The following is a 26,328-nucleotide window of genomic DNA, read 5'->3' on the forward strand; positions in this document are numbered from 1 at the left end:
GCAAGAACTGTTGGAAAAAAAATTGCAGTTCACAGTACCAACAGTGCTTTATTGTACCTATTTTTCCACATCCCTTCTAGCATTTATCATTTTTTGTCCAGTCATATGCCAATCTGATAGATGTGAGGTGGTATCTCAAAGTTGTTCTTATTTGCATTTCTCTAATCAATAGTGATTTAGAGCATTTTTTCATGTGACTTGATAGCTTTGGTTTCTTCTCCTGAAAGAAGAAATATCCTTTGACCATTTATGTCCTTAATTTTTATCATTTATGTCCTCTGACCATTTAATAATTGGGGAAAGGCTCTTATTTATATAATTTTGCCCAATTCCCTGAATAGTTGAGAAGCGAGGCCTTTAAAAGAGAAATTTATTATAACTTTCCCCCAATTAATGGCTTTTCTTCTGACTTTGGTTGCATTGGTTTTGTTTGTGGAAAAATTTTTTAAATTTCATGTCGAAATTATCCATTTTACCTCCCAACATTTCTTTCTCGCTTGTTTGGTTATAAACTCTTTCCTGATCCATAGATCTAACATGTGGATTTTTCCGTGCTCCCTTAATGTTCTTTTAGGTATAAATCATGAACCTGTTTTGACCTTATCTTGGTATATAGTGTGAAATGTTGGTTTTTGTTTAGTTTTTACCAGACTGCTTTCCAGTTTTCCCAGTAATTTTTTTTCCAAATAGTTCTTATCCCTAAAGCTTGGATCTTTAAGTTTATTAAACATTACATTAGTGTGTCATTTACTACTATATATTATGTACCTAATCTCTTCCACTAATCCACCACTCTATTTCTTAGCCAGTACCAGATTATTTTTTAGATTTTATTTTTTAGTTTGCAACATACGCTTTAATAAGATTTTGAGTTCCAAATTTCTTTCTGTCTCTCCCTACCCACTCCCCTTCCCAAAACAGCAAGCAATCTGATACAGGTTATTCATGTACAATCATATTAATCATAACTACACTTTAGTCATGTTATGAAAGAAGAATCAGAACAATAGGGAAAAACCATGAGAAAGAAAAAACAAAAAAAATGGTGAAAATAGTGTGCTTTGATCTGCATTCAGACTCCATAGTTCTTTCTCTGGATATGGATAGCCTTTTCCATCATAAATCTTTTGGAACTGTCTTGGATCATTGTATTGCTGAGAAGAGTTAGTCTATCATAGTTTATCATAAGTCTCTCATATTAGACAATATTGCTGTTACTGTGTACAATGTTCTCCTGGTTCTGCTCATTTCACTCAGTATCAGTTTATGTAAGTCTTTCCAGGTTTTTCTGAAATCTGCCTGCTCATCATTTCTTATGGAACAATAGTACATTCATATACCACAGCTTGTTCAGGCATTCCCCAATTGATGAGAATTCCCTTAATTTCTAATTCTTGACCACCACAAAAAGAGCTGCTATAAATATTTTTGTACATGTGGATCCTTTTCCCTTTTTTATGATCTCTTTGGGGTACAGACTTAGTAGTGGTATTGCTGGATCAAAGGGTATGCAGAGTTTTATAGCCCTTAGGGCATAATTCCCAATAGCTCTCCAGAATGGCTGATCATTTCACAACTCCACCAACAATGCTTTGGTGTTCCAGTTTTCCCACATCTCCAACATTTATCATTTTCATGTATTGTCATGCTAGGCACTCTGATGGGTGTGATGTGGTACCTCATAGTTGTTTTGATTTGCATTTCTCTAATCAATAGTGATTTAGAATATTTTTTTCATATGACTGTAGATAGCTTGAATTTCTTCATCCAAAAACTGCCTGTTCATAATCTTTGACCATTTATCAGTTGGGGAAATGCTTGTATTCTTATAAATTTGACTCAGTTTTCTATGTATTTGAGCAGTGAGACTTTTATCAGAGATATTGCCTGTAAAAATTGTTTCCCAGCTTTCTGCTTCCTTTCTAATCTTGGTTGCATTGGCCTTGTTTGTGCAAAAACTTTTTAATGTAACTGGATTATCCATTTTGTATTTCATAATGTTCTTTATCTCATTTGGTCATAAATTCTTCCCTTCTCCATATATCTGACAGGTAAACTATTCCTTGCTGTCCTGATTTGCTTATAATATCACCCTTTATGTCTAAATTGTATACCCATTTTGACCTTATCTTGGTATATGGTGTAAGATGTTGGCCTATGCCTAGTTTCTGCCATACTCTTTTCCAGTTTTCCCAGTGGTTTTTGTTAAATAATGAATTCTTATTCCAGAAGTTGGAATTTTAGGGTTTATCTAGCAGTAGATTACTATGGTCATTGACTACTGTGTCTTGTGTACCTAACCTATTCCACTGATCCATCACTCTATTTCTTAGCCAGTACCGAGTAGTTTTTTAATGATTGCTGCTTTGTAATGCAGTTTTAGATCTGGCCACCTTCCCTTGCATGTCTTTTCATTAGATCCCTGGATGTTCTAGACCTTTTTTTGTTCTTCCGGGTGAATTTTATTACTATTTTTTCTAGCTGTATAAGATAACTTTTTGGTAGTATGATTGGTATGACACTGAATAAGTAAATTAATTTAGGTAGAATTGTCATTTTTATTATATTAACTTGGCCTACCCATTAACAATTGATATTTTTCCAGTTGTTTAGATCTGACTTTATTTGTGTGAAAAGTGCTTTGTAATTGTGTTCATATAGTTCCTGGATTTCTCTTGTCAGGTAGACTTCCAAATATTTTATATTGCCTATAATTATTTTAAATGGAATTTCTCTTTCTATCTCTTGCTGTTGGGCTTTGTTGGTAATATATAGAATTCCTGATGATTTATGTAGTTTATTTTATATCCTGCAACTTTGCTAAAGTTGTTAATTATTTCAAGTCTTTTTTAGTTGATTCTCTAGGATTCCCTAAGTTTACCATCATATCATCTGTAAAGAATGATAGTTTTGTTTCCTCATTATCTATTCTAATTCCTTCAACTTCTTTTTCCTCTCATATTGCTAAAGCTAACATTTCTAGTACAATATTGAATAAATTACATATAATGCTGACTGATGGTTTTTAGATAGATACTACTTGTTGTTTTAAGGAAAACTCCATTGATTCCTATGCTCTCTGGTGTTTTTTCTAGGAATGGGTGCTGTATTTTGTCAAAAGCTTTTTCTGTATCTATTGAAATAATCACATGATTTATGTTAGTTTTGTTATTGATGTGATCAGTTATGCTAATGGTTTTCCTAATATTGAACCAGCCCTGCACTCATAGTATAAAGCCCCACTGGTCACAGTATATTATGCTGGTGATAAATTGCTGTAATCTCTTTGCTAACATTTAAAATTTTTGCATCAATATTTATGAGAGAAATTGGTCTATAATTTTCTTTCTCTGTTTAGGCACCATATTTGTGTCATAAAAAGAACTTGGTAGGGCTTCTTCACATATTTTTCCAAATAGTTTGTGTAGTATTGAAATTAACTGTTCTTTAAATATTTGGTAGAATTCACTTGTAAATCCATCTGCTCCTGGAGATTTTTTCATAGATAGTTCATTGATGGCTTGGTTCTTTTTCTAAAATGAGGTGATTTAAGTATTTTATTTCTTCTTCTGTTAATCTGGAGAACTTACATTTTTGTAAACATTCATCTATTTCACTTAGATTGTTAGATTTATTGGTATACAGCTGGGCAAAATAGCCCCTAATTATTGCTTTAATTTCCTCTTCATTGGTGGTGAATTCACCCTTTTAATTTTTTATAGTGGCAATTTGGTTTTCTTCTTTTTTTTTTTATCAAATTAACCAAAGGCTTATCTATTTTATTTTTTTTCATAAAACCAGCTCTTATTTTTATTAGTTCAATAGTTTTCTTACTTTCAATTTTGTTAATCTCTCCTTTGATTTTCAGAATTTTTATTTGATATTTCATTGGGGATTTATAATTTGTTCCTTTTCTAGCTTTTTTAGTTGAATGCCCAATTCATTAACCTCTTCTTTCTCTTATTTTATTCATGTAAGCATTTAGAGATATAAAATTTCCTCTAATTACTGCTTTGGCTGCATCCCATAAATTTTGGTTTGTTGTCTCATTAGTGTCATTCTCTTTGAAGAAATTATTGTTTCTGTGATTTGTTTGACCCACTTATTCTTTAGGATTAAATTATTTTGTTTCTAATTAATTTTTAGTCTATCTTTCCATAACCCTTTATTACATGTAATATGAAAAGGATGCAACTAAGATTTCTGCCTTTTTGCATTTGATTGGTTATGCCCTAATACATGTTCAGTTTTTGTGTAGATGCCATGTACCACTGAGGAAAATGTATATTCCTTTCTATCCTCATTCAGTTTTTCCAGAGTTCTATCATGTCTAACTTTTCTCAAATTCTATTCACTTCCTTAACTTCTTTCTTGTTTATCTTATGGTTAGATTTATCTAGTTCTGAGAGGGGGAGGTTAAGTTCCCCCACTAGTGTAGTTTTACTGTCTGTTTCTTCCTGTAACTCACTTAACTTCTCTAAGAATTTGGATGCTATTATACTTTGGTGCATGTATTTTTTTAGTATTTTTATTACTTCCTTGTCTATTGTACCTTATCTCTTTTAATTAGATCTGTTTTTGTTTTTGCTTTGTCTGAGATCAGGATTGCTATCCCTGTTTTGTTTTTTTTTTACTTCAGCTGAAGCATAATATATTCTGCTCCAGCCTTTTATCTTTATTCTGTGTGTATCTCTCTGCTTCAAATGTGTTTCTTGTAAACAACATATTGTAGAATTCTAGCTTTTAATGCATTCTGCTATCTGCTTCTCTTTTATGAGTGTTCTCATGCCATTCACATTCAGTTATGATTATCAACTGTGTATTTTCCTCCATCCTATTTCCCTTCCCCTCCCCCATTTATACTTTTCTCTCTCCATTCATCCTGTCCCTCCTCACCAGTGTTTTGCTTCTGACCAATCTGCCCTCTCTTCTATCTAACACCCTTTCCTTTTCCCTTTCCCTTCCTACTTTCCTATAGGGTAAGATACATTTCTGTACCCAACTGAGTGTGCATGTTATAACCTCTTTGAGCCAAATCCGATGAGAGTAAGGTTCAAACAACACTGACCGCCCCCCTCCCCTTTTTTCCTTCTACTGTAATAGGTCTTTTGCACCTCTTCATTATTCCTTCCCTTTTCCTCTTCTTCCAATACAATCCTTTTTTTCACCTCTTATTTTTTTATATATCTTAACATCAAAGTCAACTTATACCCACTCCGTCTATGTACACCCCTTCTAACTGCCATAATAAAAATACAGTTCTCAAGAGTTACAAGTATCATCTTCCTGTGTAAAGGTATAAACAGTTTAAAAAGATGTAAACAGTTTAACCTTATTGAATAACATGTTTTTTTTCTTTCCTGTTTACCTTTTTATGCTTCTCTTGAGTCTTGTATTTGAAGATCGAATTTTCTGTTCAGCTCTGGTCTTTTTCATCAGGAAAGTTTTAAAGTCCCCTATTTTGTTGACTATCCATTCCTCCCCCCTGAAAGATTATGCTCAATTTTCCTGGCTAGTTCATTCTTGGTTGTAATCCAAAATCCTTTGCCTTCCGGAATGTCATATTCCAAGTCCTCTGATGCTTTAAGGTAGAAGCTACTAAATCCTGTGTTGTCCTGACTGCAGCTCCTTGATGTTCATGTTTCTTTCTGGCTGCTTGCAGTATTTTCTGTTTGATCTGATAATTCTGGAATTTGGCTACAACATTTCTTGGAGTTTTCATTTTGGGATCTCTTTCAGGAGGTTATTGGTGGAGTCTTTCAATGACCATTTTACCCTTTGGTTCTAGGGCCTCAGGGGCAATTTTTTTTAGATTATTTCTTGAAGGATGCTGCCCAGGCTCTTTTTTTTTTTTTCATCATGGCTTTCAGGTTATGCTAAAGTTATCTCTCCTGGACCTATTTTCCAGCTCTGTTGTTGGTATTTTACATTTTCTTCTACTTTTTCATTCTTTTGATATTGTTTTACTGGCCTTGATGTCCCATAACATCATTAGATTCCATTGGCCCAATTCTAATTTTTAAGGAATTATTTTCTTCAGTTTGCTTTTGTACTCCCTTTTCCATTTGGCCAATTCTACTTTTTAAAGAACTGTTTTTTTTTTTTCAGCAATTTTTTTCCTTCATTTTCCAAGCTCTTGACTCTCTCTTACATACCTCTCATTTCTTTTCCCAATTTGTATTCTACCTCTCTCATTTGATTTTTAAAACCCTTTTGGAGCTCTTTCAAGAAGGCTTTTGGGGTTTGAGACCAATTCATATTCCCCTTTGAGGTTTTGCATGCAGGCATTTTGACATGGTTATTCTCTTGAGCTTGTGTTTGGATTTTCCCTGTCATCATCGTAACTTTCTGTGGTCAGGGCTCTTTTCTGATTTTTTTCCCTCATTGAAAAAAAAATTGAGTTCTGTTCCAGGGGCACAGAGGGTACTGTCCCTAGCTTCTTGCTCTGGAGGCTAGGGGCCTGGTCACTGGGTTTCTGATCTGGAGCCTGAGGTCTTGGCGGCTTGCCTGCTGTGCTATGGTGGCCTAGCCTAGTTGCACCTGTTCTGCCCTGGGTTCTGTGGCTGGCAGCGCTGCTGCGCTGAGGTTAGAGGCCTCACAGCTGGCCTGCTATGGCACTGGCCTACTGAGCCAGGATCACGGGGCCTCAGTTGCTGATCTGTGTTGTGGCTAGGAGCCTCCCACAGGCTGGCCCAGATTCTGGGCTCCACTTCCCTTTTACTCAAGTGAAACATCTTTTCTGAAGTCCTTCTAAGTTCTCTTGGGATGGAAAACTGTTTTACTCTGTCTTTTTGTGGATTCTGTTGCTATAGAATTTTTTTTAAAGGCTTGATTCAAAGTGGTTTCTGTGGGAAAGTGGGGAGAACTCAGGCAACTTCCTGGCTTCTCTCCGCCATCTTGGCTTGCCTCTACCAGATTGTTTTGATGATTTCTCCTTTGTAATACAGTTTGAAATTTGGAACTATTAGGCTACCTTCTTTCCACCACCTCCCCCTTTTTTCATTGATTCCTTTGTTATTCTTGACTTTCTGTTCTTCCAGATGAGTTTTGTTAGTATTTTTTTTAGCTTTATAAAATAATTCTTTGTAGTTTGGTATGGCACTGAATAAATAAATTAACTTAAGTAGAATCATCATTTTTATTATATTGGTTCAGCATACCCATGAGCAATTGATTTCTCCAATTAATTGAGATATATCTTTATTTCTATGAAAAGCATTTTGTAATTGTGTTCATATTTCCTGGGTTTGTGTTGGCAGGTGGATTCCCAAGTATTTTATATTGTCTGCAGTTATTTTAAATGAAATTTCTCTTTCTACCTCTTCTGTTGGTAGTATGTAGAAATGCTGATAATTTATGTGAATTTATTTTATGCCATGCATCTTTGCTAAAGTTGTTCATTGTTTCAACTGTTATTTTTAGTTGATTCTCTGAGGTTCTCTAAGTATATCATTATGTCATTTGCAAAGAATAATAGTTTTGTTTCCTTGTTCATTATTTTCATTCCTCCAATTTTGATCTCTTGTCTATAGGTAGTGTTTCTAGTACAGTTTTGAACAGTAGTCGTGATAATGGACATCCTTGCTTCATTCTTGAACTTATTAGGAATGCTTCAAGTTAATACTCATTACGGATAATGCTTACTCCTCATTTTACATAGATGCTACATATCCTTTTAAGAAAGACTCCATTTATTCCTATGCTCTCTAGTGTTGTTGTTTGTTGTTGGGTTTTTTTTTTTTTTGATAGGAATGGGTGTTGTATTTTGTCAGTAGCGTTTTCTGCATCTGAGATTATCATGTTTTCATTTTTGTTATTGATATGGTCAATTATCCTTATAGTTTTCCTGGTACTGAAGCAACCCTGCATTCCTGTTATAAATCTCCCACCTCATAGTATATGTTCTTTATTATATATTGCTGTAATCTCTTTGCCAGTTTTTTTATTTAAACTTTTTTGTATCTCTGTTCATTCAGGAAATTGGCCTATAGTTTTCTTTCTCTGTTTTTGCTCTCCCTGGTTTAGGTATCAAAACTATGTCTGTGTCATAAAATGAATTGGGTAGGACTCTTTTAACTATTTTTTCAAATAGCTTATATTGTTCCTTAAATGTTTGATATAATTCACTCGTAAATCCATCTGGTCCTGGAGAAGTTTTCTTAAGGTCATTGAGGATTTGTTTCGTTTCTTTTTCTAAGATAGGGTTAAGTATTCCATTTCATCTTCTGCTAATCTGGACAGTTTTTATTTTTGTAAATATTCATCCATTTTAATTAGATTGTCTGGCATAAAATTGGACAAAATAGTTCCTATTAATTGCTTTGATTTCAACTTCATTGCTGATGCATTTACCCATTTCATTTCTGATGCTGGTAACTTGTTTTTCATCTTAATTTTTCTAAAATAAAATTAACCAATGACTTGTTTCTTTTTTTGGCTTTTTTTATTAAAATTATTTATTATTATTATTAGCTCAATTTTTTTTAGCCTTCAATTTTATTAATCTCATCTTTGATTTAGAGGATTTCTGTTTTGGTGTTTAGTTGGGGATTTAAAGTTTGTTCTTTATTTGTTTTTCGTTTTAAATTACATACCCAATTCATTGATCTACTCTTTTTTCTTTTATCGATATACACATTTAGATATATAATTTTTTCCCCCAGTACTACCTTGGTTACATCCCACAAATTTTGTTATGCTGTCTCATTGTTGTCATTATCTTCCTATGATTTGTTCTTTAAGATTATACTATTTAGTTTCCAATTAAATTTTCGTCTGTACTTCCATGGGTATTTATTAAATGTAAATTTTGTTGCATTATGATCTGAAAAGCGTGCATTTAATGTTTCTGATTTTCTGCATTTGGTCAGTTTGGTCATTTTTTGTGAAGGTCCCATGTATTCCTTTCTACTGCAATTCAGTTTTCTCCAGAGGGCTATCACATCTAACTTTTCTAAAATTCTATTTATCTCCTTAACTTTTAAAAAATTTGTTTTATCTTTGGGTTTACCTAGTTCAGAGAAAGGTAAATTGAGGTCCTCCACTAATATATTTTTACTGTTTATTTCCTCTTGTATCTCATTTAACTTCTCCTTTAGGAATCTGGATGCTATGCCATTTGGTGCCTGTATGTTTAGTATTGCTATTCCTTCATTGTCTATGGTGCCTTTTTTAGCAAAATGTACTTTCCCCAAAGCTTTTGCTTTGTCTGGGGTCATAATTGCAACCCCTGCCTTCTTTATTTCAGAAGCATAATAGATTCTGCTCCAGCCCCTTATTTTAACTCTGTGTGTGTGTACCTGTTTCAAATGTGTTTTTGTAAACAACATATTATTGGTTCACATGCCCAGTTATAATTATTAACTGTGCATTTCCCTCTATCTTATTTTCTTCGGTTTAGCCTTCTCTCTCTCTCTCTCTCTCTCTCTCTCTCTCTCTCTCGTGCATTTTTACCCTCTTTCTCCTCAAAAGGCTGCCTCCCTCAGTTGTTCTTTTCTTTATCATCCCCCTTCTGTAGGTCCCTCCCCTCCTACTTCTCTGTTGGGCAAGAAAGATTTCTGTATTCACCTGGGTGCATATATATATACTCAGTCCTCAACTTTTGCAGGAATGACATTCCTAGAAAATGGTGTGAAAGTAAAAAAAAAAAAAACATGAAGGTCGATACATTGAACCTCTGGGAAATATGGAGTTAGGTTCCTGTGACGACCAAATCTGTAATCTTTTGCTATAGATATCATTAAATATGCTTTTCTCCATACGAGTCTTTATAGCAAAGCACTAATTCTGACATGCACTTCCTAATGCAGTAACCATGAAATAACCCCTGAAGGGCAGTACACAAAATAAAATTGGTAACAGACAAAACATCTTTTCTCACTAAGAATTCCCTAGAATTCTGTGACCTTTTGTGCTAATATCTAATAATATCTAATGCTAATAAAAGACCACCATTGATTTTAGTCAGTATTCACTTTTTATAACACATGAAATCTGTGGAACCATAAATACTATACAGCACATAAAATGATTAAAACTAAAACATTTTTAAACCTGAATCTTACCCTTCCATTGTGTTGGATAGTGGTGTGAAGGCATTGTACTGTATACTATATTATGGTAAACCTCTCTACCTTGACATCCCTCTGAACACCAAGGGAGAGGTTGCTGGGATTTTAATTGCTGCTGTCAGAAGACACTGAGATTTGTGAGGTCTTGATATCATCTCCAACACTCTTTCCTTCATGGCAGGTGGATGGCATTGGAAATCATGAAGAATGTGTCAGCTTAGAATAATATATCCTAGTAGGATACCAGCCCCTCCACAAATTTGCAGACATCTCAATTTTTTCTCTACTGCACAGTCACAAATGTTTACAGTTGCCAGTGCAAAAGTGAAAATAAATTGACCAATAAAATAATGTGAATGCTTGAAGCTGTGGAAGTTAAATGTGCAGATGTTGAAGACTGACTGTATATTCTTTCCTCTTTCAACCAGTTTATATGAGAGTGAGATTCAAACGTTCCCCCCTCCTTTTCTTCCCCGCTTTGTGAAAGCTTTTCTTTGAGCAACTCTTTTATGTGAAACAGTTTCCTCCATTCTTTCTCTCCCTTTCCCCTTCTTTCAGTACATCCTCCTTTCTCAGCTTTCCATTTTTTTTAGATCATCCAACATAATTGATTCATACCCATGCCCTCTATGTAGATTCTTCCTAATTGTCCTAATAATGGTAAAGTTCTTAGGAATTACATGTGTCCTTTTTTCATGTAGGAGTGTAAACAGTTTAACCTTATTAAATCATTTATGATTTCTCTTTCATGTTTACCTTTTTATGTTTCTCTTGAATCTTGTATTTGAATGTCAGATTTTCTGTTCAGCTCTATTTTTTTCATCATGAATACTTGAAAATCCTCTATTTCATTAAACGTGTCTATTGTTTCCTTCTTGAAGGATTATGCTCAGTTTTCCTGGGTAGATTATTCTAGGTTGTAATCCTGGCTCCTTTGCCTTCTGGAATATCATATTCCAAGCACTCTGTTCCTTTAATTTGGAAGCTGCTAAATCTTGTGTGATCTTGACTATGGCTTCATGATATTTGAATGGTTTCTTTCTGACTGACTGCTTTTAGTATTTCCTCCTTGATCTGGGAGCTCTGGAATTTGGTCGTAATATTCCTGGGAGTTTGCATTTTGGGATCTCAGGGAGTGATTGATGGATTCTTTCAACTTCTGTTTTGCTCTCTGATTCTAAGATATTCAAGCAGTATTCCTTTATGATTTCTTAAAATATGGTATCTAGGCTATTTTTAAAATTGTGGATTTCAAATAGCCCCATTATTCTTACATTATCTCTCTTCTGTTTCTCAAGTCAGTTGTTTTTCTAATGATATAGTTCATCTTTCTTCCTATTTTTCATTCTTTTGACTTTATTGTTTTCTGATATTTCCTGGAATTATTAGCTTCCAGTTGCCTAATTCTAATTTTTAAGGAACTTTTTTCTTCAGTGAGCTTTTGTACTTTTTCCATTTATACTAGTTCTGCTTTTTAAGGAGTTTTTAAGTGAAGTTTTGTACTGCTTTTATCATTTGGCAGTTCTGCTTTTTAAGGTTTTATTTCATGCAGGAACTTTTTGTGCCTCTGTTACCAAGCTGTTAATTTTCTTTCTATAATTTTCTTGCATTTCTCTCATTCCCCAGCCCCACCCTCAATTTTTCTTCTGCTTCTCTTGATTTTTAGTCATTCTTTGTCTATTTAAAAAAAATCATCTTTTGCTCTTCTAGGAATTCTTGTTGGACTTGTGTCTAATCTGCATCTTTCTTTGAGTCTTTGCTTGTAGGCTTTGCTTTGAGGCTTTGCTTGATATTTTCATATTGTTGGTTTTTGAGTTGTCTTGAGTTTTCCAGTCATCATAGATTTTTATGGTCAGCACCCCCCCCCCCTTTTTAGTTTTTTGATCATTTTCCAGGCCCATTTCTTGACTTTGAGCCTGGTTCAAGTTGGGTTCTACTCACCTTGGGGGGTGAGGAGGTCACTGTCTTGAGTTTTTTCACACTACTGTTTTTACATTTATTTCTGGAGGGTCTATAGGTTTTAAATGCTTCCAAGGTGGTGTGATGAAGGGGTAGATGTGGTCATTGCTCTCCTGATCTGTGTTAGGAAGAGGGCCCTCCTACCTTGCAACTATAAGCAATAGTGCTCTTCTCTCTCCATCCTAGAATGGAGACCATAGCTGTTGTTCACTTGAGACCACAAATGCTGATACTCCTCTCTACCCTGGAACTGAGACCAGGAACTAGGACCACTACTCTCTCTTTGCTGTAGAACTTCAGCCTGGAACTGAGTAATGGGCAATAGAATTGCCAAGATATGGTGCCTGGTTCTGCATCCAGTGCCTGCACAGGGGTCCCCTGCAATTTCTTTCTGACCAGCTGACTAATCCATTTTCCTCTTCTGTGTGATACACTCATAGCTGGTTGTACTGCCATGTTGTGCTCCAGGCCAGCCCCAACCCTAGTGTCACAGACCTCTCTTTCTGACCTCCTAAGTAGTCTTAGGATGGAAAAATACCTCATCCTGACCTTTTGTTGTCTATACTGCTCCATAATTTGGTTTAACACATTACTTTAAAATTTTTTGGAGGGGAATGTTGGGAGAGTTTGATTAGAATGCTCTGCTATCTTGGCTTCAGAACCAGAGAATGAGATTCTAAACAGAATGTCCCCTTATTTGTTTTTTCCATCTTTTGAAGGATAAAATTATTGTCAAGGCAAGTCTCAGGAAGTTAATAGCTGCTCCACTTTTAGCAGAGAGAGTTCCAGTAGATGTCTGCATAATTGAAGTCCTTCATCACTACTTTATCATGCCCTTATACCAGGTTTGTGATCCTTTTCTTAAACTTTGCACCTCTTTTTTTCCTTATGTCCTGGTGGTCTATAGCATACTCCACTTAGAAAAATCATTTTTCCCCCTCCATTGACCTTCATTCATAATATTTTCCATCTGTTTTCTCAGCTTTTGTTCCTTAGTATACCTTCTTCATCCACTTTTGAATAAAGTGTACTCATTTAATTATGGGTTTATCCTGCAGTAAAATTTGCCTCCTATCATTAGGACTTCTAGTTCATCTTGGTTATTGCCTGACTTTGGAAATTTGTGGTTAGACCTTTGAAGTCATGATTTTTACTACTGGGTTCTTTCTTAGGTGTTTTCTGCTGTGACTTATTGTCTTATCTGCTCTTCTTTCTTCATTGTAGCCATTCTCTATGGTTTCTAGTTTGGGATATATACATAGCTAGTCTTTTTCCTTCCCCCTTCCTTTTAGTTTTAATTGATTTTGATTAAATTCGCAAGACACCTGACAAATACATTCTTAGTTGCCTTTCCTACATATACTTCATCTGCAGCTAGGAATCTTCCATCCCTCTTTTTAAGCTGTAGCTCCGAAGTTCAAATTTCACTTTTAGACACCACTTCCTTAAACATCTGTTTACTTTCCCAATACTTTTTCTCTTCTGCAACCTATGCCTTCATTGGGCAACTGTAAAGAAAACACAATCTATAGTCCTGTGGTTTTTAGGTTTTTTTTTTTTTGTCCAAGATGTTATAATCATTGAAAATACTTTTTTTTCCTAGCAGTATAATTTATTCCCATGTGAATCTCAGAGGTTCTTTGGTAAAATTTTTTTCTTATATATGTGGACTGGTAATACAGTATACCTATCTGCTATTGTTCTCAGGTTGACATATCGCTACTTCAGCACTGCTAAATAGGGAATCACCGACTATTATGGCTCTTTTTCTTCTAGCCTTTAATGGATAATTTATCATCTGATAGCTTCAGAGGCTGTACCATATCATTCTGTGGAGGACAAGAAGCTTTTTTCTTTTCAGAATGCCCAGCTTTCACCTCTTCAGGAGAATCCTCATATGTATGTATATAACACTAACTAAGGACTTAATAAATGTTTAACTTAAGTTATAACTGTAGCTATTATTTTCCTTCCCTTTCTCTTCAGTGTAATGTGCTTGAATTCTCCAGCATTCTAAGAAAGGTCAAGCTTCTTTCAACTGAGTCCCTTTTTTCCTATTGAAGCCATACTTCTGTTTCTTTGTCCCTAACAACTTCATTGTCCCTAAAAACCTGGAGTGTGGAGAAATGTGTTTCTTGTCCTTTCACCTTCCTCTCCAGGAGAGAGATTGGACTATAAACTTGGTACACAGATAACAATGGTTGAATGGCTAGAGACCCAGAAAGTATTCATTAATAGTTCAGTTTTTAGAGGGAGATTTCTTGTGGAGAACTCTAAGGATCTGCTCTTGGCTCTTTTTATCAGTGCTTTAGATAAAATCATTAGAGGACATGTTTATTAAATTTGTAAATTATAAAAGATAGAAGAGATGGCTGACAAGTGGAATGTCAGAATTGGCATCCAAGAAGATCTTGACAGGCTAGAACACAATGTTGAGCTGAATTTAGGAAGATTGGGATACACTTTGGTTCAAGAAATCACCTTTGCTTCTTCAAGATATGGGGACATGGTTATTCACCTATTCCTGTGAAAAAAATCTTGGGAATCTTTCTTGACAAGTAATGTAGTATGTCAGCAGTTTGATATGGAAGCAAAGGAATTTACAATTTAAAAATTTAAGTGCAATTCAGGAAGATAAGCATGTTGCCTATTCATTTCACAAGTACTTATTAAATGTCTACTGTGTGCAAGTCTGTGTTAGGAGTTGGCGATACAAAGATAAAAATAGTCTCTGCTCTTGAGTTTATGTTGGAAATGAGCATATTTTTTCTTTTTCAAACTTTGTGGCAGTTTTTTTAAAGCTACTTCATTTGTGTAGGGAAAGCAGGATGAAAAACTTCCCTTCTTGGCACTTTTAAAAAGAGCAATTCTTAGGCAGTTGCCTGGAGTACTGAGAAGTGGTGCACTTAGAATCTGTGAATTCCTACTTTTATGGGGCTTGGATTTCTTCATCTTTAAAAAAGAGGAGATTCAACTAGATCATCCCTTAAGATCTCTTACAACTTTAAGTGAATGGAATGAACAAGCATTTACTGGGTTTTTGCTATGTACCAAGCACTACAAATACGAAAGGAAAAGATAATATCTCCTCTTAAGGAGTTGGCTTTCTTTCTTTCCTCCTTTTATGGAGTTTACATTCTATTAGGGAGAGACAATACACATAGAGAAATGGTGACCATGGAGGGGCATGTTAGTTCCAAAAGTTACTGGGGTGATGAGTGGGGACAAAGAGGGATCAATTGATATACCCCTTTCAGGATTAATGGCAGAATTGATTTGGTCATGACTTTCGTACTAGTAGGGGTTAAGGGGATAAGCATTGCACCATGGCTAGGTGTAGGCCTCTGGTGAAAAGATGGTTGGAGAGTTGGGAGTCAAATAAAATTCAGGTAGATGCTGCCTTAAATAGTGGGCCAGGTAAAGCACACACTCATCAGGATAACAGGGCCCCAGGGAGAGATTTCTAGAAGTGCGAAAGGGTTCAAACCTCTAAGATGTAGTTTCAGGTCCCGGGGCAAGGCATTATGAGGTATGAATGGTAATAATACACATTTCCATAGTGCTTTTAGCTTTCTTCACAGTGGCCTGGTGAATTAGGAAATACGAATGTTATACTACTTTTATAGAAGAGGAAACAGAGATCCAGAAATATTCCCACAGATACTTAATTGGAAAGTTATCAGAGCCCGTTGCCACAGGTATACTTTTTGGGACAGATCATAGCTTCAGCACATGGCACCCCACAATCTACCTACCTATTGGAAAATAAGAACAATTTATAGAACCACAAACTACGACTAAAATATGGCTGTTATCCTTTTCCACTGCCTGCCTGTGAAAGCTGAGATTTTCAGCACTAATAACTACCAAAGAACAAGAAATATGAGATTCTTCTCTCAATTGAACAAGAACAGTGGATGTGTTTGTTGTTTATTCACCCTTAATCAGAACTTTTGTGTAAGAAATAACAAGTTTATGTTTCTCATTAATTACTCAGACTCTTGATTATAAGCCATTTAATTTTCCATTTAAATGGGCAAAAATAAATATTTAAAAATTGAACATTTTTCTTTTGTCCCCTTTTAAAAATTAATCACATCAAGTGCTTACCCAGCAATTAAACACAATTCCCCACAAACATACCAAAACCATTCGTGAGGTACAACTGAAAAATGGGTTCTTCTGTCCTAAACTGGGAGGCTGATTAAAAAACAGAGGACAATTCATTTTACAAATATTATACTTACTTATTTTACAAAATGATTGACTTAAAACAGCCCAGAAAAATAGGAAGTAAAATTACATTGCTTTGTCCCATTTTATACATGACGAAACTGGAGCTCAGAGAGGTGAAGTGATGTGTGGCTAGCAAGTTAAAAACTATACTTGCCTTTGCCCCCATCCATATGCTTCAGAGCTCAAAGAATAGAGGGCTGATTTCCTGGGAAGCTATGGATTCAAGTCCTATCTCATACACAATATGACTATATAATCCCTAGCAACTCTCTATAACTTTCAGTTGCCCTTTAGAAAGAAAGAGAAGTTCCTTAACTGGAATTCTAGTATCATTTAAGTGACCAGTCTTGTCCAAAAACAAACAAAAACAACCCATACTAAGTTCACTAGATAAGTAAATTTATACTAAACAAATGCAAAATTTAACAGCAAATCTAGCAAAACTCATGGCACATCTTTTGAGAACTACCGATGTTCATAGATAAGTCAGTACAAAATATATTCAGAGTAAATAATTTTGGGCAGGGGAAAGGTATTAACAACTCAATACATCAAGAAAGGCCTTGTTTAGGTGATGGCTTGGTGTGAACCTTAAGAGAATTCATGTTAGTGTAACAGTAAGGGAGCCAGTTTAACTGAAACATGGTGTTTAGTGGGAGGTTGGAACCAGGATATGAAGGGATTTAAATAACAAATAGAGAAGTTTGTGTTTTATTCTAAAGGCATTAGGGAGCCAATGAAGCTTCTTGAGCAGGGGAGAGAGATGTTCAGATCTAATTGTTAGGGATATCATTTATCAGCTTTGCAGAGGATAGATTAGAGACTAGAGAGATTTTAATCAGGGAGGTCAGTTAGGCTGTTGCAGCTGTCCAGTAAACATCTACTGGATGAAGCAGTTCATGGTAAATGCCTGGAGTTTGGGAGAGTGATTAGGTTTGGGATGTGTAGAGGAGTCATATGCATAGAAAAATTATTGAGTGAGAACTGGTAAAATCACCAAGAGGGAATGAATATAGGGAGAGAGGAAACAAGAAGTAAGCCCAAGGCAGAGATATATAGGGCACCTGTGGTAAGGAACTGGAATATAAAGGATGATCTAAAAAAGAAGAGTGATAAGGAATGGCCAGACAGCTAGGAATTAGACCAAGAAAAATCATGATAATGAAAAGCTCCAGAGGAGCGAGTGTCCAGAAGGAGAGGGTGCACCAGTGTCAAATGCTTTAGAGAAGGCAAGAAGGATGAGGACTAAGAACAGGCTCTCAGATTTAGCAATTAAGAGATCACTGGTAACCTTGGAGAGAATAAATTTAGGACTAGGAAGATAGATTATAGTTTTGCTTTATTATGCCTTGGAAGAGCCATATCCTAAGTATTAGGTTTAGTGCTGGGCATCCCCTTTTGAGAAGGATATTCATAAGATGAAGGAGTCCAGGATAGTGAAAGTATCAAGGTTATTTCATCAAAGAAACTGGGGGTTTTTTAGCTTGAAGAAGAGAAGATTTAGGTAGAGGACTAGAAATGATTACTCTCTTAAAATATCTTGAAGGTTTGTAATGTTGAAGAAGAATTAGACTTTCTGTGTTTTGTCTTTGAAGGCAGAATTAGAAATGGAAATGGGAAGACATTTTAGATTCCTCTAAGAAAAAAAAAAAACCAAAAAACTTCCTGGCAGTTAGATTTAAGAACTGTATATGTAGGTTGTTTCAGGAAGTAGGGGATTACCCCTTATAGGAGTCATTCAAGGAAAATTAGATGACCACTTGTTGGGAATATTGTAGAGGTGATTCTTAGTTCAGGTACAGGTTAAACTAGCTGGCTTCTGAGGTTCTTTTCTGCCCTGGATTCTATGAAAGCATTGATTAAGCATATTAATAATGTAAGTGTTCAGGTGACATTTAATTTCCTAAAGAAAACCATTTTAACATCTGTTGTAGAAAGAATTGTAGAAAGTCTAACTGACTGCCAGGAGATACAGATTCTGCCTTTGCCACTGACTTAATAAATGACTGGGGAAATTAAGGCCTAGATTTGCCCACCTTTAAAATGGCATAATGCTGCCTTCCTTCTCCACCTTACAGGCTTCTTGTGTGGATAAAATAAAATAATATGAAAGAAAATCAATAAACTATTAGTTTAAGCATGTATTCAAAATACCTTATTAAAGAAATATCAACTACAGAAACTTTGAGTCCTACATATTAAGAAAAAGCAATGATGGTAGGTGGTAATATGTTCATGCTTCCTTTCAGAACATTTCCCTGGCCAGCATTATTTTACTATTAAATTCAATCAACATTTAAAATTTTTTCTTATTATTATGAACTTGACAAACATTTCTACATAAAAATTTTAAAAAGAGGATTATGTATAAAATCATCATGAGTATTATGTACAGATTGCTTTTTTTTTAAATCACAAACTTTGCATGCTAGTTCTAAAGCTATAATACTTGTCTTTGTCAGCTTCTGATCCTCCTTCTGTTCTCTTTCCAACAAACATTTCTTAGGTAGCTACTCTGTCCTAAGTACTGGGGATACAAAGATAAGAATAAAAAAAATCCCTGCCCTCAAGTGGCTTATGTTCTGGGGATAGGGATTACAGGGGGAGCTTATAACATGTATATGGTTAAGAAAATATAAAGAAATTTCAAGAGCAAGAGAGCACTAGTTGGGGTAGGGGAAGTGAGGGAAAGAACTAGTGTAGGAAGTGACACCTGAGCTATACTTTGAGGAAAACATGGGGTTCTACTTCAGGTGGTCAAATGGGGAGGTGGGACTTTGTATCAAATTTCTCTGATGAGGGTTTGGTATCCAAGTTATATAAGCAATTAATAAATATGTATAGGCTAATAGTCATTCCCCAATAGATAAACTGTCAAGGGATATGAATAAACAGTTCTCAAAAGAAAAACTACAAAATATTTGCAAAGACATGAAAGATGCTCCAAATCACTAACAAAGGAAGAACAAATCCAAACAACCCTGAAGTTTTGTGTCTCGCCCTGCAAACTGGCATAAATGACAACAACAACAACTTAAAGCTTTTGTCATTGAGGGAAAGCAATTTGGAATCATGTAAACAGGCTGACTAAAATGACCATATGCTTTGAGCTAGAGGTTCCATTACTGGCTCAAAGAAGGGCATCAATAAGACAAAAGTACCCACATCCTCCAAAATATTTATAGCAGACCTTTTTTGTGATAGCTGAGAATTGGGGGAAAAAAAGAAAATGTGGGGTTCTTCAAGCAAAGGTGAGGTGTGATATTCCAGACACTGAGTGCCATTTGTGTCAAGGCCACAGAGGCAAGAAATGGAATGTTCTGTGCAGGGTACTGATAACACATCATTTTCCTTGGAATGTGGAAAGAATAATAAGAGCCAGCTTTTGTAAGTGCTTTGAGGTTTGCAAAGCTTTTCATGAATGTTATCTTATTTGATCCTGTGACAACCCTGTAAGATAAGATAAGTACAGTTTTATCTCAGTTTTACTGATGAGGAAACTGAGGCTGAGGGAGGTTAAGTGATGTGCCTAGGGTCGCAGCTTGTTAATAGCCGATGGAGTATTCATTGTACCTTAACCATCATACGACTAAGCTGCTTAGCTGGGAAGGGAAATAATGTGAAATATGATTCAAAAGATAGTAGGCAGCTAGAGTATTGAGTAATTTAAATTCTAGAGTGAGAAATTTCCTTGATCTCCTGGGGGATAACCTCTCTTTGCCATATAACCTGGAAAATTTCACTCAGCTTTTGTATGAGCAATGGACCCCCTACTTTGTAAATTTCAGCTGGAATAGAATCAGCACCAGGTGCTTTGCCACATAAAAGGAGCCTAATGGCATTCCAAACCTTTTCTTCAGCTGGAACTTGGGATGAACATAGCATCAAGGTTAGCTACTTCTTCAGCTGGAACTTGGGATGAACATGGCATCAAGGTTAGCTACTTCTTCAGCTGGAACTTGGGATGAACATGGCATCAAGGTTAGCTACTGCACTGATGTAAATTCTTCAGCTTGAAAAGGCTACAAGCCAAGACCAAAGTGGAGGGAGTGTTGGTGCATGATTTTCTGTTTGCAGGTGATTGTGCACTCAACACATCCTCTGAAGCTGAGATGCAACAAAGTATGGGTCAATTCTCTGCTGCTTGTGCTAATTTTGGCCTAACAACACCAAGAAAACACAGGTGCTCCATCAGCTACCACCATGCCATCCATACATAGAACCATCAGTTACAGCAAATGTAGAAGTTTTGAATGCTGTGGATAAGGTCACTTAGCTTGGTAGGGATTCTAGGGATATACACATTGATAGATAGGTTGAAGCATACCTTGCCAGAGCTAGCTCAGTTTTTGGTAGGCTTGGAAGGAAAGTGTGGCAAACAAGAGGTATTAGACTGACTACCAAACTGAAGGTCTACAGAGCCTTTGTGCTGACCTCATTGTTGTATGCTTGTGAAACCTGAACAATATACCAGCGCCATGCCGGGAAACTGAATCATTTCTATTTGAATTATCCTAGGAAGATTCTAAAGATCATTTGGCAGGGTTAGGTACCAGACACTGAGGTCCTTTCTCAAACTAAACTGTCAAGCATTCAAACTCTGCTTCAGAGAATGCAACTATGATGGATTGGGCATGTTGTTCGAATGCAAAACATATGCTTGCCAAAAAGACTGTTTTATGGAGAACTCACACAGGGCAAATGCTCACCTGGTGGTCAGAAGAAGTAATACAAGGATACTTTCAAGGTCTCCCTTAAGAACTTGGGAAGATTGTGTGACATTGGAGACACTAGTACAGGACTGCTCAGCATGGCATGCCCACATTAGAAAAGGTGCTGTGTTCTGTGAGCAAAGCAGAATTGAAACAGCTTGAAGGAAATGCAGGATGCACCAATTTAGAGAATCCACCCCAGATGTTCACAGGGACTATTTGTGCCTGACCTGTGGTAGAGCTTTCCGAGCTCATATTGGTCTGATTGGCCATAGTCGGACACATGGAAATTTGACTCTAGCGTAATGATGTCATTTTGGTCCTCTTTGAGAACGAAGGACAAGAATCAACATATAATGAGGTTAGAAAGGTATATTTGGTCCAAGTTGTGGAGTTTTTGGGTAGGGGAGGGATGGAGTCAGAAATGCACTTTAGAAAAATCATTTTGGCAGCTGTGATATGGATGAATTATAGAGGGAAAAACCCAAGGAAAGAAGACTAATTGGTAGGCTGTTGCAGTACTTCGTTTGAGTGGTGTTAGTGCCTCACCTATGGTGATGGCAGTGTGAGTAGAAGGAAGGGCTAGATACAATTGATATGTTGGTAGAAATGACAAAATTTGCCAACCTAGTGGATATGTGGGATGAAGGAAAATGCGGAAACTAATGCTGAAGTTGAGAATGAGAGTGACTGTTAAGTATGGTATTACTCTTGATGACAAAGTTCGAAAGAGGAGTGGACTTAATGGGAGGGATAATAAATTCAGTTTTGAACATGTTGAGCTTGAGATGCTTATGGGAGAACTATTTTAGAAGTTTGTAAATGACATGGAATTGTTTGAATAGCTTAGGGGGGTTAGCTTTGGTAAGGAGTAAAGCCACTTCATCATGTGAGATAGGAGTGAAAGGAGGAGATAGTGGCAGATATAATTGGGAAATATTTAACAAAATGGATAAAAAATACAGCCTAGATAATGTTAACTTGTTGTTTCCTAAGTCAGTATGCCCCAGCAGGAATCTGTTTTTGTTTACTATCACTGCTCTAGCAGTTATTTTAAATATGGCCTTTTTGTCATTATTTTTCAATGTACATCATCTTTCTTGTATTCGTGTTATTTTTTCATAAAAATAAAATGAAATATCAATCTTAGTGGGTTCAGTGTGAGGATCATTAATGAAGTAAAGAAAGCTAGAACTGAAAAAAATGAAGCCCTCAATGGAGATTTTACACTGAAAGGAAAAAAAAATATGTAGGCATAAAAATACTCATTTATATAAGTGAATCAAAGTGAATTATAAGCTTATCTAATTTAGAACAACTAAAGAAAACTCTGATGTCATGACTTTTCAGATAAGGACACATTAATAGAGTCGCAACAGTATTTAGAAAAATACAAGTTGTTGAGGTATGAAAAACAGAATCAATAAAATAGATAAGAAAGATATTGCCAAATGTTACAGGTCTCAGAAGAGAGAGATAATAACCATCTGAGGAATGGAGAAATTTCCTGAGGAAGTGGCTCATGAGCTGATTGAGCTTTGAAAGAGGCCTTCTTCTTTACTTTGTTGGGGATAGAGTGGGAAGGTATATCAGGAAAAGGGAACAAAAGGCAGCATTAAAAAGCACAGGTTGTGTGTGAGGCAGTAGGTTCTGGTTTGGTTGGCATTTAAAATACATGTTTGAGAAAAGTGGAGGGTGAGGCTGGAGAGATGAGTTGGTAGTTTATTGTAGGAGAAATTAAATGTCAGGCCAGTTAGTTTGGATTTTCTTTGGAGGCAATGGGGATTTGTTGGAAGAGTTTTGAGTAGGAAAGTGTCATGATTAAGAATCTCAAATATGGAATCATGCACATAGTATTTTGACTAAGAACTTTTAGAGAGATCTAAAGTGTTTCTCACATTAGTGTTTCTTTTAGAAGCATTTTTTTCAATTAAAAGACAGTTGTGTTTAACTTAATGAACTTGCTAGGTTAGTGCATGTTTCCTGCGATTCTCCTTTTTAATCATTTTAGTTGTTTAAGATAATGAACACTGTTTGAGTTGAGATGATGAATACTTTTTTCTGAGGTTTCTACATTGTTCTATTTAAGAACTTTCCTTTAAACATTGCTATTTTTGTAGGATTAGTAACATACTTAAAGGTTTCTGTTTAATTTAAGCTCTGATAATGGGATCATAGAATTAGAACTAAAAGAGAAGCCATCTAGTCCAACCCCGCATTTTAGAATGGAGAAAATGGAGGCCCATTAACAATTGGCAAATAACATTGTTAAAACTTTACAACTCTTATTATTGAGTTCCTAGGAGAATTATTCTTTTGGTATAATGGTAAAATTTAACTTAATATTTAAGTCTATTCTTAATAAGAGATGAAATGGAAATAGATTTAAAACGTTCTGGTGAAAATAGTCACCAGTCAAAAAATTAAGATGGTTAACTAGCAGTAATCTGTGGACTAGAAATTTAGAACCAGGGGTCAGACCACATAATCAAATTAGTACAGAAGGTACAAATAGGTAACAAAACATTTTGAAGATGTATAGATATTTTCAACTGTCAGTAGTCAGATTGCAATGAATTTCCCTAATGAATTTATGTTTTTACTAATAAAAATAACATGTAGAAATATTTTCAGAACATTTTAATTTAGGGAAGCGGAAGCGCAGTATGGCAGCAGCAGCGGCTCGGGCTGCTCTCGGGGCCCTCCTGTGGCCTGCTTTTCAAAGTCACACTTCCCAGAGCACTTCTGCTCAGGAAAGGGTCCTCCCCAAAACGTCACTGACTTCAGCTCCGTGGCCTAAAATCATACTTCCAGATCCCAAGGAAGAGACTGAGCGTCACCAAGAGGTTCTCCGGCGGGTGAATGAACTGATTGCCTCTGGACAGTATGGCCGGCTCTTCCGCTGTGGTCCACTTTGCCAGCTGGCAGTGGAAGGTGACCGACGGGGACCTGATTATGATTGAGAACACATTGGTGGCCAAATGCGGAGAAAGGATTCGAATGGAGAAGGTCTTACTGGTCGGTGCTGATGACTTCACGTTAATTGGAAAGCCGCTCCTCGGACTGGATCTTGTCCGTGTAGAAGCCACAGTTATTGAAAAGACTGAGTCATGGCCAAGAATCTACATGAAGTTTAGAAAAAGGAAAAATTTCAGAAAAAAGAAAATTTTTATAAAGCCACAGACTGCCCTTCGGATAAACACTGTAGAGATTGCTCCAAGTTTGACCTGACTGTTTGGCTGATATTTACCTAAGTGTGAAAATAAACTGCGGGTTTGTTTAAAAAAAAAAAAAAAAAAGAGCATTTTAATTTAATTAATTTAGTCAAAAGATTTATTCTAATAGCCTGGAAGCAATGTTAATAGTAATAAAAATTGAGTATCCTATTATACCTATTATTTATCTCACTTCAGGTAGGAATGTGGTAAGACCAGTCCCTCCATTTTGGGGAGATGAACAGATAAAATAATTATTTTATTGATTTTCTATCTTTTTTTCAATATTCCTTCCACTACCTAATAGAAACTTCCCTTATAGGTATGTGCCTTTTGATATATTTTTTCTCATTCTCTTTTGGTTTTTTTTTTTTTGGTCAGTATCTTAACCTAATTATCCCCCTTTTCAGAATCACAGACTGTTGGAGACAGAAAAAACCTTAGGGAATCAGTCTACTTCCTTCATTTTACAAATGAGGATATTGAGAATGGCCCAGAGAGATAAAGTGACTTGCTCAAAGCCACCCAGCAAAGTAGTGATAGAACCTGAATTAGAATCTGGGTCATAACCTGTAACCACCTAAGTTCAGCACCTTATTATCTTACCTGGATTATTTTAATAACCTAATCGACTCCTTCCTCTAGGATCTAGCTCCAAAAATAGTCTTCCTAATGCATAGATCTGATTGTATCTCACTCCTGTTCAAAAACCTTCAGTGGTCTCTGTTGCCTATAGAACAAAATGCAAACTCTGTAGCTTGGAATTTAAGACCCTCTAGAATCTGACTCCAATCTTTTCTGCCATATTTTGCTCTTACTTTAATTTGTGCAACAGTTGTTATTTTTACTAACCCAAACCTGATGTTGTCCTGCCTTTGCCTGCCTCCTATATTCATGCAGACTATTCCTCACTCCTGGAGTTCAACTCTTCCATATCTCTTACTGTTGAAACCTGCTTTTTCCTGTAAGGCTCAGCTCAGTATGCCACCTTCTCTCAGAAGTCTTTTCTGATATTTCAGTCAGTTCTGCCATGGCTGAAAGTGATTTTCCTCTGCAGTTTCTTGTAGCACTTTGTCCTGAGCCCTCTTTTGCTCTTATTATAGTCTACCTTAGTGGTGTAAAACCCATGTAAGACTGAAAACAGCTGCACAAAACCCTTGAAGCTTGGAATAGTGAACCCTCCACCCTGGAAGCAGAGCCCTACTTTAACAGAGAGTTAAAAGTCAATAATAGGCTGGGAGAATGAGCAAACAATGGGGGGAAAAAACTTCTGATGATAGAAAGTTACTATGGTGATGAGGAAGATCAAAACACGCACTCAGAAGAAGACAACAAAGTGAAAACTCCTACATCCAAAACCTCTAAGAAAAATATGAATTGGTCTAAAGCCATGGAAGAGCTCAAAAAGAATTTTGAAAATCAAGAGAGGTAGAGTAAAAATTGAGACGAGAAATGAGAGTGATACAAGTAAATTATGAGAAAAGAGTCAACAACTTGGTAAAAGAGACACAAAAAAATACTGAAGAAAATAACACCTCAAAAAATAGACTAAGCCAAATGTTAAAGAAGTCCAAAAAGCCAATGAGGAGAAGAATGCCTTAAAAAGCAGAATTGGCCATATGGAAAAGGAGATCCAAAAGCTCATTGAAGAAAATAATTCTTTAACAATTAGAACGGAGCAAATGGAAGCTAATGACTTTATGATAAATCAAGAAGCAATAAAACAAAACCAAATAAAAAAATAGAAGATGATCCGAAATACCTGTTTGGAAAAACAGCTGACCTGGCAAACAGATCCAGGAGAGAGAATTTTAAAAAGTATTGGATTACCTGAAAGCCATGATCAAAAAAAGAACCTAGACATCTTTCAAGAAATTATGAAGGAAAACTGCCCTGATATTCTAAAACCAGAGGGTAAAATAGAAATTGAAAGAACCCACCAATCACCTCCTGAAAGAGATCCCAAAATGAAAACTGCCAAGAATATTATAGCCAAATTCCAGAGTTCCCAGGTCAAGGAGAAAATATTGCAAGTAGCTAGAAAGAAACAAGTATGGTGGAGCCACAGTCAAGATACACAAGATTTAGCAGCTTCTACCTTAAAAGATCAAAGAGCTTGGAATGTGATATTCCAGA

The 26,328-nt window shown here is 35.9% G+C and overlaps 2 protein-coding genes across 2 annotated transcripts in view; both read left to right on the forward strand.

The window, feature by feature from the left end:
* Positions 1 to 26,328, forward strand: part of SCLT1 (sodium channel and clathrin linker 1) — a 258,104-nt gene that overhangs the window by 9,220 nt on the left and 222,556 nt on the right. The gene's annotated exons all lie outside the window — the stretch shown is intronic.
* LOC118853229 (39S ribosomal protein L21, mitochondrial-like) lies at positions 23,644 to 24,246 on the forward strand. Its single transcript, XM_036763232.1, is given in 2 exon segments — positions 23,644 to 23,877; positions 23,879 to 24,246. Coding segments are annotated over 2 exon segments (564 nt in total). The 3' UTR covers positions 24,209 to 24,246.

Source organism: Trichosurus vulpecula, chromosome 6 (assembly GCF_011100635.1).
Source record: "Trichosurus vulpecula isolate mTriVul1 chromosome 6, mTriVul1.pri, whole genome shotgun sequence".
NCBI lineage: Eukaryota > Metazoa > Chordata > Mammalia > Diprotodontia > Phalangeridae > Trichosurus > Trichosurus vulpecula.